Source organism: Rhagoletis pomonella, unplaced genomic scaffold, assembly GCF_013731165.1.
Source record: "Rhagoletis pomonella isolate Grant_MI unplaced genomic scaffold, Rhpom_1.0 Rhpom_scaffold_00009, whole genome shotgun sequence".
NCBI classification, from domain to species: domain Eukaryota; kingdom Metazoa; phylum Arthropoda; class Insecta; order Diptera; family Tephritidae; genus Rhagoletis; species Rhagoletis pomonella.
In genome coordinates this window covers 34,474,528-34,489,124 of record NW_023458563.1, presented here as the reverse complement: position 1 = coordinate 34,489,124, position 14,597 = coordinate 34,474,528, and the positions used below count along the sequence as shown (strand labels likewise).

The following is a 14,597-nucleotide window of genomic DNA, read 5'->3' as shown; positions in this document are numbered from 1 at the left end:
CCCCCCACCAAGTGGTCCACCGCGGGAGAAATAACCACAACAGGTTCGATAACAGTAAGCTGCACGAAAAGGTAAGCCTTTGAGATTCGCCACGTATATTCAAGTCGGGCGCGATTTGATTTAATTTGCGGTGAACTGGTACACGGTGAAAGTACCGGAATCACATCAATTTAGTGAAAAAAAAAAAACAAAAAAAAATTTTATATAAGTGCTTAAGTTGTGCAGCAGCCGGTATCCAGTGTCAGAAGAGCCAGCAGATAGTGACCTGGAGTTCCAGCCCAAAAAGCTTAGCCGACAGAAGAAGCTGCGCCAATATCAAGACCCTACCGACCGAGTGTAGCTGGGTTGAGAAATTATCTCAAAGAAAGCTCTTTAAGATACATTCTCACGAGTAACACTCATTGGACTCCCCATCAGCTGGTCATCACACAACCAGTGGATCAATCACCGTAGGAAATTAGTCCGTTTTGGTTTTTTGTATTAATTGATTGTGAGTAAATTTAAAGTTTAAAGTCAATAATAAATAAGCGTTTTTCTCTAAAAATGGCGAATGCTAGTGATTTTTCTCGCGCTTGTGATGCACTAATAGAGTTTGAAGAGCGGTTTAATCAGACTCCAGGTGCAAATCACTCTGTTTTTTCGCTTGAAATACAGAAGGAGGAGCTTAAGGCACTGTGGGCAAAAGTCAAAGATTCTTTCGATTCTTATTCGCGGAATTTGTCTGATGACAATACGGGTGTTGCGGCCATGAGTTTAGCCAAATGTAAATACCAGGATTGCTATTCAGCATACCTGACTTGTGCGGCGTTGATGGGTGAAACCATTCATAATTTGACTTTTGCTCAGCCAAGCTCCTCCACGTTTAACCCCATAAACCGTGAGCCTGAGCCAATACCGCGATCAAGCCTTCACCTTCCTCCATGCGATACGGAGATTTTTTATGGTGATTATATGGCGTGGCCATCCTTTAGGGATTTATTCACGGCCATTTATATAAATAATTCGCGGTTAACTCCGGTTGAGAAATTGTACCACCTCAATCAAAAGACCCGTGGGGAAGCTAAGGATATCGTGAAAAAGTCCCCATTGACCAATGATGGTTTTGCGATTGCGTGGCAAAACTTGAGCGATCGTTATGAAAATAAAAGAGTTATGGTCAATAGCCAGTTGAAGACATTATTTAACTTGCCCACGGTAACAGTTGAACGTGGGACGGATATTAAAAAACTTGCAGCGGACAGTGAATAATTGTATCGCAGTCCTGCAAATGTATGGCATTGATATCGCGAACTGGGATGCTATATTTGTGTTTTTAGTTTCCAGCAGATTACCAGACAACACTTTAGCTTTGTGGGAGCAGGGAATCGTTGACAAAGCTGAAATTCCGAGGTGGGAGGATTTGGATAACTACCTTTCGAGTAGGTATCAGACCTTAGAAACAGTTTCGGACATTCAAAGCACACGAGTGCCTAAGGCAGGACCAATGCGAGCACCAGTGGTGCCGTTTGGAAAAAAAATAACGGCCCATCATACCCATTTTACGCAGCCTGCATGCAGGTTGTGCTCAGACCAGTCCCATGCATTGAAATCATGTCCCAAGTTTTTAGCGATGAAAGTAGACGATCGGTGTAAGGTAGTTAGAAAATATAACTTATGTATGAATTGCCTAGCACATTCTCATATAGCGAGGAATTGTAAGAGTACTTTCAATTGCTTGAGTTGCCATCAGCGGCACCACTCACTCTTGCACCGAACTCAAGCTGGAAACAGCACTACGGCCACAAACAGGAGACCCTCTACGGGAAATGGAGAGGCACAGCAGCCTAATGCCGCATCGACATCCGGTAATGTAACCGCTCTGTTTGCTGTTAGTGCTAAAAACATAATTTTGGGTACGGCTATGGTGCACATTCGGCACTTAGGGGTGGACTATGAAGCTAGGGCTCTTCTCGATTCGGGCTCAGAAGGGACTTTCATTACAGAGCGGCTGCAAAGACTCATCAATCTCCCGACGCGACCTGTTGACACAAATATATGTGGAATAAATGCGACACTATCGGCTAAGGTGCGAAAGCTCGCACAGTTTGTTTTAGGTTCACCTGCCGAACCCCAGTTTAGAATTGAGGCAAGAGGCCTGATTCTACCCCAACTGACAGGAAACCTCCCCCAGATTTCAGTTGACCAAGCAGATCTTGGTCTACTGCCCCCTATCGAATTAGCTGATGTTAATTTCCACAGAAGTCAACAGGTCGATATGATAATTGGTGCGGACTTGTATCCAGCTATTATGAAAGAAAACATTAAGAAACATGTTTTGGGTACCCTTTTGGCGCAGGAGACAGTTTTTGGTTGGGTATTGACAGGTCCTGTTCCTCAGACTACTCGGACAGGTGCTTCCTGTATGTCGTTTTTCAATGAAATTTCCAGCTCTCAGCTAACCCGCTTCTGGGAACTTGAGCAAGTTCCGAGTAAAAAACAGGTTACTCCTGAAGACGCGTTTTGCGAGAAACATTTCGCAAAGACAACGCTGAGAAATGACCAGGGTCGTTATGTAGTAGCATTACCGTTTCGACAGGAGTTCCCAGCAGATATCAGTCTTGGATATTCGCGGACGAGTGCAGCGCATCAATTTGTTCGCAACGAAGCATCGATGATGAGGAGACCAGAGCTGAGGGAGGAATATCATCGTGTATTACGAGAATACATTACGCTCAGTCATCAAACCGGACAGCACCACTACCAAGGTTCGAGTGGTGTTCAACGCATCAAGTCCATCTTCGAATGGGGCTAGTTTAAATGATGTGCTCTACCCAGGCCCAGTTTTGCAGGCCGATCTCGTCGCCTTGCTATTGAAGTGGCGATTTTTCAAATATGTTTTCAACGCGGACATCGAGAAGATGTATAGGCAGATTCAGCTGCATTCATATAACACGCCATACCATAGAATTCTTTTCAGAGAATCCCAAAATGAGGCGCTGGTGGATTATGAGTTGCAAACGGTGACGTTTGGTGTCAACTGTGCCCCGTATCTGGCAATAAGAACTCTTCTCCAATTAGCAGAAGACGTTAGTTTGCAGTTTCCATTAGCTTCCAGGGTTTTAAAGCAGCATATGTACGTGGACGACGTACTTGCTGGAGCTCATGATACCGAGACAGCAATTCGCACGCGCAATGAACTCATAGATGCGCTGAAGGGAGCGGGATTTCCACTCCGGAAGTGGACATCGAACTCCAGGGAAATCCTGTCAGCTTTGCCAAGGGCTCATCTTCTGAAGGAGGATTTTTTGGAAATCGACGATGTGAGCGAGGCAAGAATGTTGGGAATTCGATGGAATGCTGCTCACGACATGTTTCACTTCAACGTGCAAGAGATCCCAATAAAACCATGCTACACCAAACGGGAGGTTTTATCGTGTGTGGCAAAATTATTTGACCCTGCAGGGTGGTTGGGCCCCATTGTGGTAGAGGCAAAAATTCTTATGCAAGACATATGGCTAACCAAGATAGATTGGGATGATAGTCTACCTCAAACCCTTTACCAGCGGTGGGAGAACTTTCTTAGAAATTATATCCATATTTCAGAGATAAAAATTCCAAGGTGGATAAATTTCACACCTTGGAATGAAATTGAGTTTCATGGATTTTGTGATGCCTCAGAGAAGGCGTATGCGGCAGCGCTGTATGTGAGAGTACGCGAACGTAATTCAAATAAGACCCCGTATGTAAATTTACTTGTAGGTAAAACAAAAGTAGCCCCAGTCAAAACCGTCTCTCTACCGCGATTAGAGTTGTGCGGGGCACTACTTTTGGCAGAACTAATAAATGCTTTACTTCCGCAGTTTGACGTAGCCCAGCCAGTGATCTACAAGTGGACCGACTCCACCATCGTGCTCTCGTGGCTCAGGAAGCCTCCTTGTTGTTGGACCACTTTCGTGGCGAATCGGATCGCAAAAATCGATGAACTGGTTGGTGTGAGAGGATGGAATCATGTGGATTCGAATGATAACCCAGCAGACCTCGGCAGCCGCGGCGTCCAACCCCAAGAACTGGTAAAGAGCACACTTTGGTGGCAGGGCCCAAAGTGGTTGAAGGAACAACCATCGGAATGGCCAAAAAAGATGGATGAGAGGTCCATGGAAACGGATTTAGAGCAAAAAGCCGTGCGCGTTCATACAATCACCACACAGCCGTCGGACATTTTGGAAAGATTTTCAGATTTCTCTCGAGCACTGCGGGTATTAGCACGGGTTTTCCAGTTTTATTACAACACGCATCCCGTACACAAATTGATCCAGCGAGAGGAAACGACCCAAGTGACTTCCGATGAAATCCGCCAGGTAAAAATGCGCTTGATTCTCTTAGCGCAGAAGCGATGCTACTCCAACGAATACCAGGCACTTGAGGCATCAAGACCAGTGGGGGCAAAGAGTCCCCTCAACGCTCTCAATCCCTTTCTCGATAGAAATGGAATCATGAGAGTTGGAGGGAGACTGGCTCTAGCGGAGTTGCCATATAATGAACGCTATCCAGTGATTTTGCCGTACGATTGCCAATTTTCTCGACTTTTAGTCAGATTCTCACATCTGATTTCCCTGCATGGAGGAAATCAACTCATGCTGAGACTTCTGAGAGCAGAATTTTGGATCATACGGATGAAAAATTTAGTAAAAAGCGTTATACATAATTGTAAAGTTTGCCTTATTTACAGAAAAAAGACACGAGAGCAACTTATGGCAGCACTCCCACCTGAACGAACGGAGATTTCCCGGCCCTTCACCAATACTGGCGTGGATTTTACCGGACCGTTCGAGATAAAAAACTATACCAGCAGAGCGTGTCTTATAACCAAGGGATATGTTTGCGTTTTCGTGTGCTTCGCGACGAAGGCAATACACCTGGAAGCAACGAGCGATCTATCGACTTCCACCTTTCTAGCGGCATTTTCAAGGTTTGTGGCAAGGCGCGGTTGCCCTCGGAGTGTGTACTCGGACAACGGTACGAATTTTGTAGGAGCTAATAAAGCATTAAGGCAGGACTTCCGAAACTTTGTAGCCGAAATTTCCCGCCTAACCACCCAGTCGTTTGCTCATCAAGAAATCGACTGGCACTTCATACCACCGGGAGCCCCCCATATGGGAGGGCTGTGGGAAGCAGGAGTGAAGAGTTTTAAAACCCACTTCCGTAAAGTGGCGAATACCATGCGTTTTACAATGGAGGAGTTCTCCACTTTGCTAGCAAAGATAGAAGCCTGCCTAAATTCGCGACCAATTAGTCCGCTTTCCGACAACCCCGAATCCACAGAACCCCTCACACCAGGACATTTTCTGATTGGCACCCCGTTACTCGCGATTGCCGAACCAGAAATTAACGGGAACCCGCTGTCAATCGTAAACCGATGGCAAAAGATCAAGGCAATTCATCAAGGATTTTGCCGGTGATGGAAAGAGGAATACCTAAAGGAGCTACACAAGAGAGTCAAGTGGCAACACCCCCAACGAGACATCGAAGTCGATGATTTCGTGGTTATCAAAGAGGATAACCTACCCCCGAATGAATGGCGACTTGGCAGAGTTGTTAAGGTTTTTTTAGGTCAAGATAAACGCGTGCGAGTCGTAGAAATACGTACAACGCGAGGCATAATTACGCGACCAATCGTGAAATTAGTGCGACTGCCGTTAGTAAACCCAAATTAACGAGTTCTTTTCTTTCCAGAAAAATTTTACACTATGGTTCGAGCCAACAACAACGCTACTCAAAAGCAGCATCGATGCCCTATCTGCAAGCAGAACCACCGTTTGCAATTCTGCCGCCAGCTTCGTCGAATGGAGCCCGAGGAGAGACTGCGTGCTGTCCTCCTGTGTCGCCACTGTGCTAACTGCCTGTCGTCACGTCATATGGCCAGTAGCTGTCCGTCAACGCGCAACTGCGACCGCTGCCGAGAACGGCACCACAGTCTGCTCCATCTGTGGGAAACTCCCAGACGTGAGGAAGACGTGCCACTCGACCTCAACGTGACGGACGGTCGGCGAAGACGGCAACCCCGCCCATACCGTGCTCGGGCATTGACGGAGTCCAGTGAGGAGGTACTGGAAATAGATGTCAGCGATGAAGACATCCAGCAAGTGAATGAAGGTTCGCCTGACACGATCGAGCCACCGATACTCAGACCACCTCTGTCGGGTATCCGGTCGGCGATACAGCACCCCGCCAGGTCAACGAAAAAAAGGCATCGACAGTCTCGACAACGAAGACGTAATCCGCAACCGCGGCATCGCCGGGGTATGAGAGACGCCCGAGAGCGAATTCGTGGATCCGTCCGACGTGCTCAGGGCTCATCTGTCCTCATTCCTACGGTGCTGCTAAGAGTGATGTCCAGGGGAAGAAGCCAGTCTGTTCGGGCCATCGTCGACCCAGGGCAACCTGAATCGACAATCGCGAGAGCCCTCGCGCGGAGGTTGCACGCATTACCACGCTGCGGAAGTGACCATTGCACTTTAACCCTGAAAGGGTGGAATGAGAGGTTAGAGATCCGGGCAAGGGTATTACCGAGCCTGACGCGAACCGCCCCAGAGCGCACAGTCGACGCGCGTGTGGCGGGCGAATTCGACAATCTGCGCTTAGCCGATCCAGCCTTTTACCGCTCGAGTGCGATATCAATGGTATTGGGAGCCGACGCATATGCGGTAAGTTTGCGTCCCGGTTTGATGCCCGCGACACCCACTAGACCAGCCGCGCAGAATACGATATTCGGATGGGTCATATCAGGAGCAACCCCCTATGGCTGGAGCTGAAGAAGAGGCCGACTAGTTAGCATTTAAACAAAAATGAATTTATTGAATTGTGATATGTCATTTGAATTTTTGAATTTTGGATTGGTGAATTAGTTTATTTTATATTGCAGCGATCCTGCAAGGCGGGCGGCATGTTTAGGCCTGCATTTTAGGGTTAAGTTTAGCATACAAACCTCACCGAGAGATGTCGCTGCTAATCACTCGCTGACAGGACTCGTTACGTTATCTCCCTTTTGGCACGAGTCCTGTTAGTCAATCCCGTTGCCAGATTCCACCTTCCGTGGAATCTATAAATGCGGCAAGTCACTATAGTCTCCCTCTCTTTTCTGATTCGACAGCCAGCGACACCTCAGGTGAGTCAATACGTTCCTGTATATTTATATCAATATATTTATATAAATAAATCAAACGTGAATTGTGCATCTTATACAAAAACCCAATTTGTTAATACCATTGGAGATTCGAATATTCGCGAGAAGTAAGTAAAAGATTGTCTTAAAGAACCGGCTCCCCCATTGATCCCCGCTGCCGGAATCACGAGGATTCTCGGCCCCTATATTGCCCCGCTCGAACAGTTACCGATATACATATTTTCCAAAATTTTACCATAAACGTATTTCTTGGTAAAGAATTGTTGCAAGCATCAATTTTGAATAAATTAGCTTTAATATTTACTAATTTATCGAAGATTTTGTATTTCTCTAAATTACCGTTATATGGGATGTGGGCGTGGTTATTGTCCGATTTTTTAAATTTTCGGCCATTTAGTATGCTGTATCGAGGTCAACAATTGTGCCAAGTTTGGAAGTTTCCAAAAATTTATAATATTCTAATTTTTCGTCTAAAAATTATTGCAAGTATCAATTTTGAGTGAATTATCTTCAGTAGTTCCTAAAATATCGCAGTTTTCGTATTTCTGGAAATTACCGTTATAAGGGAAGTGGGCGTGGTTATAGTCCGATTTCGCCCATTTTCAATGACAACCTACCTTGGATTAACGGAAACCTACATACCAAATTTCGTTGAGATATCTCAATTTTTGCTCGAGTTGTCGTGTACACGGACGGACGGACAGACGGACGGACAGGGAGACATGGCTCAATCGATTTCTCTTTTCATTCTGATCATTTATGTATACATTTGTCTATATCTATCTCGATTCGTTTTGGCTGTTACAAACAACTGTTATGTGAACAAAATTAATATACCCTTGTGCACAAGTGCGCTCGGGTATAAAACAAACGTCTACGACAACAAGTAACATCCGAACTGTATATTTTTTTATTACCTGAAAATTTTGATAAATAAGAGCCTAATACCATTCAAAAAATTAAATTGCAGTATGGTAGATTTGCAAATTTTATATTTAAAAATTTAATATTGCAAGTTTTGAAACAGTAACTTTTACATAGCTAGCTTGTTTTAGCTTTTCGCGTTCTCTCCTCTAGGAAGATTGGTTTGCTTCTTTTTTGCGACCTCTTCCACTAGGCACCGAAACTACCACGTTTTCTTGCAGTTTTCTAAGTTCATACGAAGAGGATACATTTGAAAGTGTATAAATAAGTATTATAGCGACTTTTGCAAGAGTAGTTAACATTTCATGCTATTTTTCAGAATATAGAAAAATTTTTCACTCTACTGTTAGTGGACATGAAACCCACCAAAAACTAAAAATCTAAAAAAAATTTACATAGCGCACTTTGCAAGTGGACTACTCAATTTTTGAATATGCTATCTTATTTGTCCCTTCTTTTTATACAATTAAGGAGCGGCTGAATGGTTTAACGATGTTAGCGGTACATAATGATGTGCCGATTACAACACAAGAAGTAATTGAAAAAATGTGTGTTAAGCAACGAAGATTAAAAATCGCTTTATAAGTAATAAGATTTTGTAGACTTGTACATAAATAAATGTAAATAGATACGCGTAAATATATAAATATGCAGATATATTCAATGTGTAAAAACTGAAGTGTATACTAACGAAACTTCTACAAAACAAAACTGGATTACACACTAATTAATTAAAATAGTGTAGTAATTTAATTTTTTAAATTTAAATAAAGCATGAATTCCCCTTGAAATAACCGAGTAGACAAAAAATATATAACGGTAGAAATGGCACATACATACATATATGAAAGAATGCCCACAGGCGACGCACTATAGGCAAAACACGAGTTTTTTTCAAAATCGCAGATCTTCGCTTAGAAAAGAGATAATGGAATGCAGCATTTAACCCTTTAATGCAGAGTCTGTCATATATGAAACGCTTTTTAACCCTTTCAAGGCAGAGGAAAAAGGTTCTCAATATGCTTTTGACCGTGCTTTTTCTCATGTTGACGTAGATATTAATAATAATAAATGAAATAAATAAAAAAATAAGAATATTAAAAATAAAAATAAAATTAAATAAAAAATAAAAATAAATAAAAAGTACGTTGAAAACATATTGAGAACTATTTTGTCTCTGCCGTGAAAGGGTTAAAAAGCGTTTCATATATGACAGACTGCATTAAAGGGTTAAGTGCTGCACTTTCGTAAAGATATCGACCAGTATAACCATTTTATATATACAATTATATAACTTTTTTGTGAAAGCTGATAGTTTACGAGTTATTAGAGTTTAAAGGTAGCTTTTCTTTTTCCAATCTGCAGCCAATGTCCCTAGAATCGAGTCTTAAGATAAAATAAAGAGAAATCTTTCAGAAACAGTGCTAATGGTGTATTAAATATAGTGTTTTCTAGTGGAATGGGAGCCAAAATCCAAAATTAAAAAAAAGTGACATTTTGAACGGTATTTTGAGGGTTAAGTTATTGTTGTTGTAACTTCTCTATAGTTTTCCTATCTTATATGATCATTTATCTTCACGATAAAAAAATTTTCATTCCATTATCGCTTTTCTAAGCGAAGATCTATGAATTTGAAAAATAAAACTCGTGTTTTGCCTATAGTGCGACGCCTCTAGCCATTGTGTACAGTCCACGACAAAAAGATAGCACATTAAATTTTTTAAAGAAAATTAAAATAACTATCAACCCTATAATATATTTTTTTTAGTGCAGTAATAGCAGGCAACCACGTGTTGGTTTTTGTGTATATAACAGTTACTTTGTTGGCAGAGTTTAACTGTTTTCTACGAAAACAGCGAATCCCGCACTTGAATTCGCGACAAAATGATAGCACAATGCGTCGGAATTGCGTTTAGTTTCATTTTAGTGGCTGCAAGAGTAACATTGTCCTCGCTTTCTCGCAAATACAGTATTTAATTCATTTCGAATAAAGTTTAATATTGTATGCTGAATTGGGCCGTGGAAAGAGACTTAGTTGTGCCGAAGTACAAGTTGCCTTAAATCTTCACTCAGAAAATATGAAAACTAGTGAAATTGCAAAAAAAATAAAGAGAAGTCGAAAAGTAATTATGAATTTATTAAAAGATCCTGAGAACTATGGGAAAGCGCGAAGCAGTGGGCGACCAAAAGCAGTTACACCCAGGGAAAAGCGAGCAATTTTGCGTGTTGCGTCCAATTGCCATCTCACAGCTAGAAAAATTGCTGAAAAAGCTGGCGTGAAAACACATTTTCGCAATGTCCAAAGAATTTTAAAAAAATCTGAGACCATCAAACGTCATAAATTGCAGAGAAAACCGCCTCTCACAGCAAACCATAGACAGGCAAGATTGAGGTTTGCGGAAAGCCATATAACATGGAGTAAACGATGGCGTCGTGTTTTATTTACTGACGAAAAAAAATTTAATCTAGATGGCCCAGACGGTTGGCCTCATTATTACCACGATTTAAGAAAGCAGCTCGTCCTGCTCGTCGACGTGTTGACGTCAACACGGAGGGGGTAGTGTTATGATATGGGCCGGAATTGGCTATCGCGGGAAAACTGAAATAAAGTTCGTACTATCGAAGATGAAGAGCCAGGATTATCTGAATTTAATTGGCAATGAAGTGGTTAATAGGTGGCATCAATTTACAAAAAGGCCCATGATATTTCAGCAGGACAATGCGGCTGTACATACAGCGAAAGTTGTGAAAAAATGTTTCCGTGAAGCGAATATTGAAATTTTAGATTGGCCCGCCCGGTCGCCCGACTCAATATAATCGAAAATTGTTGGGGATACCTAGCAAGACAAGTTTATAGCGAAAATAAGCAGTATAATACTATTGAAGAATTAAAAAACAGTATAATATTAAAATGGGAGTCAATGTCGAAAAAATATATTAAAACATTATTTAAATCACTTCCTAAGCGCATGTCTGAAGTCCTTAAACACAAAGGAGGCTCCACCCACTATTAAATTGCTCAATATATGCTTTATAATTTTTTTTCCACAATAAATGAAAATGTTCTATCTTTTTGTCGCGCCATTTGAAGTATTTTTGATTTGTACTAGAAATATTCATATTGTTTTTGCATTCCATTGTACACATTTTTTATATGTATTTCTTTAAAATCACTTTTCTTAAAACACAAAAACCATTTATTAAATAAAAAATAAAAAATTACGAAAAAATAAAATGTGCTATTTTTTTGTCGTGGACTGTATCACAACTTTAAGTTATCGATGCAAATTTTTTTTCAAGCCCCCCTGCTTCGCCAAATCCTGGCTACGCCACTGCGCATACAGAAGGTAATAATGCATTTAAGTCTTAAATTTGTTTAATTATTTTACTAAGTAAAAGTTCAATTTCGGGTTTCAACGAGTATTTCTTTTAACTTTTGTTTAGTATTAAGAAATTTGTTGTATCCCCGGGAGCGATCGCTTAGAAATTTGGCTAATGCAGTGTCAAAATATTGCCCGCAGAAAATGGCAGATAAGTGGTATATCTTTACTTAGAAAATGTATTAAAGAAAAATCTAAAAACGCCATTAGTATATAGTAACACTACTTTACATCTATACTAACACTAAAATTAAGCTTTTTAGCTGAATATGAGGCCACTGAACCAGAATATGAATTCGTTTAATTAAAAAAAGAAATAGTTTTCGAGATATAAGCAAAAGTCATGTTTTCTAGGACCTTTCCGTCCTGTTGCTAGAAACCTGCGGGAATGTAGGGCGAACGCAACGATGTTATGTATTTCGGAATAAACATATTTTCCTTCACATTGGTGTTATATAAGTGATGATTAAAGAAATAGTTTTGGGTATATAAGCGTTTAAATTTAGATGAATGTAAATTTAGATAAATCTACGATATTTCAGTAAATATTGTATCCAAATTTGTTGAAAATTGCTAAGTGAAGTAAAATTTTGGAACAAAATAGGATTATAATGAAATTTTTGGAAAATGAGAGTGGTCCCGCCCAATTATGATGAAATGCTGTATCTCAGTATCCGCTTAACCAATTCATACCAAACTCGGTATGAGCCTTGCCCAGGCTATATCTAACATATCTGTTAAAAATCCTTGAAATCGCGCAATAACCAGCCCACTTCCCATATAACGGCAATTTACAGAAACACGAAAACTGCGATAAATCAGTAACTACCCAAGCTAATTCACTCAAAATTGATTCCTGATTCTTAGCATTAAATTAGATTATTATAATTTTTTGGATAATGGGCGTGACGCCGTCCACTTATGACAACAAATATATATCCCGGTAACCGATTTATCAATTTGTACCAAACTCGGTGCACTTAATTGAGGACGCTAATTTACTCCAAGTTAATACTTACAACATTCTCTTAAAAATATATAAGACTGTTTTATTACTGTTATTATTACAAAAAGCTAGTTTTATTAAATTTTCTTACCTATACTGTGATATATATTTGAATTATCTAATTCCCTAAATTAAAGTTGAATTTAACTAATTGAACAAATTTTTTAAACCTTCTCCTCGCCGAGACGAACATGTAAATATGCGTGTTTCTATAATCGGACCACGGCAACATGGAGTCTATGGATGTCAAACGTTAAACAACTTTATTTTCTTTGTTTGGATGGAATAATTGGACGTCCACCTCTTCTATTTACTTCATTTTAACCATTTATGATTCTGTATGTCAAGACACGTCTTTTCTAAAAATGTTGAGTTGAAATTTTCATAAAAATAATTTTGGCCGTATAAATCGGCCAAATACCCCTATGTGCGTTGTATTTTTAGAATTCCAATTATGCAGTTTTGTAGATTATTAATAATAAGGTGCGAGTTTTAATAGGCTAAGAATTCCCGATGAGTTTTGGTTATTTTTTGCGGTGTTACTATTTTCAAAACAAATTGTTGAGCATAGTAATTTTTTATGGAATAAATAAAATGTGTCACGCTGTCAAAAAAATTTAAAAAATCAACTTGTTTGATTTTTCTAATTTTTCTACAAAGTGAGAAATTTGGATTGACGTGGCTTTTGTTAGATATATCATTTTGTATCGGGCGGTACAATTGTACACATAATGAACATAATAAACACTCACATTAAATTGGGCGGGTGAAATCTTATTGAAGTATTTATCAACATTTTATATTGTAACCTACTTATTGTATTTGAATCTGCTAATTTGCCCAAAAAAATTACTTACATGGTTTGTTTTTGGTGTTAACATTGCTTGGTTGCTTCTGACGATATATTTCGATGATAAAGGATTCGTTATTTTCCCAGTGCTTGTTGTTTGGTTTGTTGTTGCTGTGGTAAAAGTTTCCATTGTCATTTAAAGTAGACGATGACACATACACACAGTACATAGTTCATATTCTTATCTCTGCATTTAAATAAATTCATTAATTATGGGATGAGATATTATTTTGATCTCCATCTGTTCTAGTTTTCAAAATTTTCTCCAATTATTTTTGAGCCCAAGTCCTACGATTTGGTTTTCGGTGTTCTAGTAAGCAAAAAAAATAACTGACTTCAATACGCATTAAAAAATTTAAGAGTTTTTTTCAGGATCCAATGATCTAAACTTAAAAAAAATATCGCAGAGTTCACGTTATCCAAAGTTCTCCGGTAACATATGTAATACAAAAATATTCCGACGAATTGATAACCTTCTCTTTTTTTAACTACAAAAACCAGAACCGCTTATCAAAAATGCATTCGAAATCGACAATCAAAACCTGTATGCATATGTAACATATGTATATTGAATCTGTAACTTGAGTGTACATATGCTTTCAAATTAGACATGGGCGGACGAAATATTTAATTACAATCCTGCCCATTACGATGCTAAATTTTTAGGTCCCGAACGCGTTCGTCCCGACGATATTCAGATTTCTCCCGCGAGTCCCGATATCTATCGCTAAATAAATATTTAATTACAATCTTGCCCATCACGACGCTAAATTTTTAGGTCCCGAACGCGTTCATCCAGACGATTTTCAGATTTGTACCGCGAATCCCGATATCTATCGCTAAATAAAATTCACATGGCTTTTAAATAAACTATAAATAATATACACTCCTAGTCATTTGAATAGCGCACCCTTTTGATCTTCAATATGTACAGTTTTCATTTTGTTTGTTTAATATAGATTCGTTTTTTTATGACAATGTAGCACATTCTACATGTAAATCGGATTTTAAAATGTTATAAAAACTAAAAAAATCCACAAAGGGGTGTGCTATCCTAATGACCTGCACTGAATAAGTTAATAATATTTTAGAAAACATTCGGATATGCAGTTTTGTAATGCAAGTTTCAAGTGGCTATAAAATAGCGTTGCTTTTTGATTTTTTTTTTGTGCGTATTTTCTTCCATATAAAATTTTTGCCTAGCATACTTTGTATGGAAAAAAAATAATAACACTGTCAACAAAAAAAATTGTAAAACATCAACGGCATTTTTTA

At 39.7% G+C, this 14,597-nt stretch overlaps 1 protein-coding gene across 2 annotated transcripts in view; it reads right to left on the bottom strand.

Annotated features, from left to right (window-relative positions):
• Positions 1–13,597, bottom strand: part of LOC118745744 — a 75,442-nt gene extending 61,845 nt beyond the window's left edge. For both annotated transcript variants that reach the window (XM_036479382.1, XM_036479384.1), the window contains exon 1: positions 13,330–13,597. In XM_036479382.1, the coding sequence (XP_036335275.1) occupies positions 13,330–13,458 (129 nt within the window). In that variant the 5' untranslated portion in view covers positions 13,459–13,597. The remainder of the gene's footprint in view (positions 1–13,329) is intronic.
• Between the last annotated feature and the right edge of the window lie 1,000 nt (positions 13,598–14,597).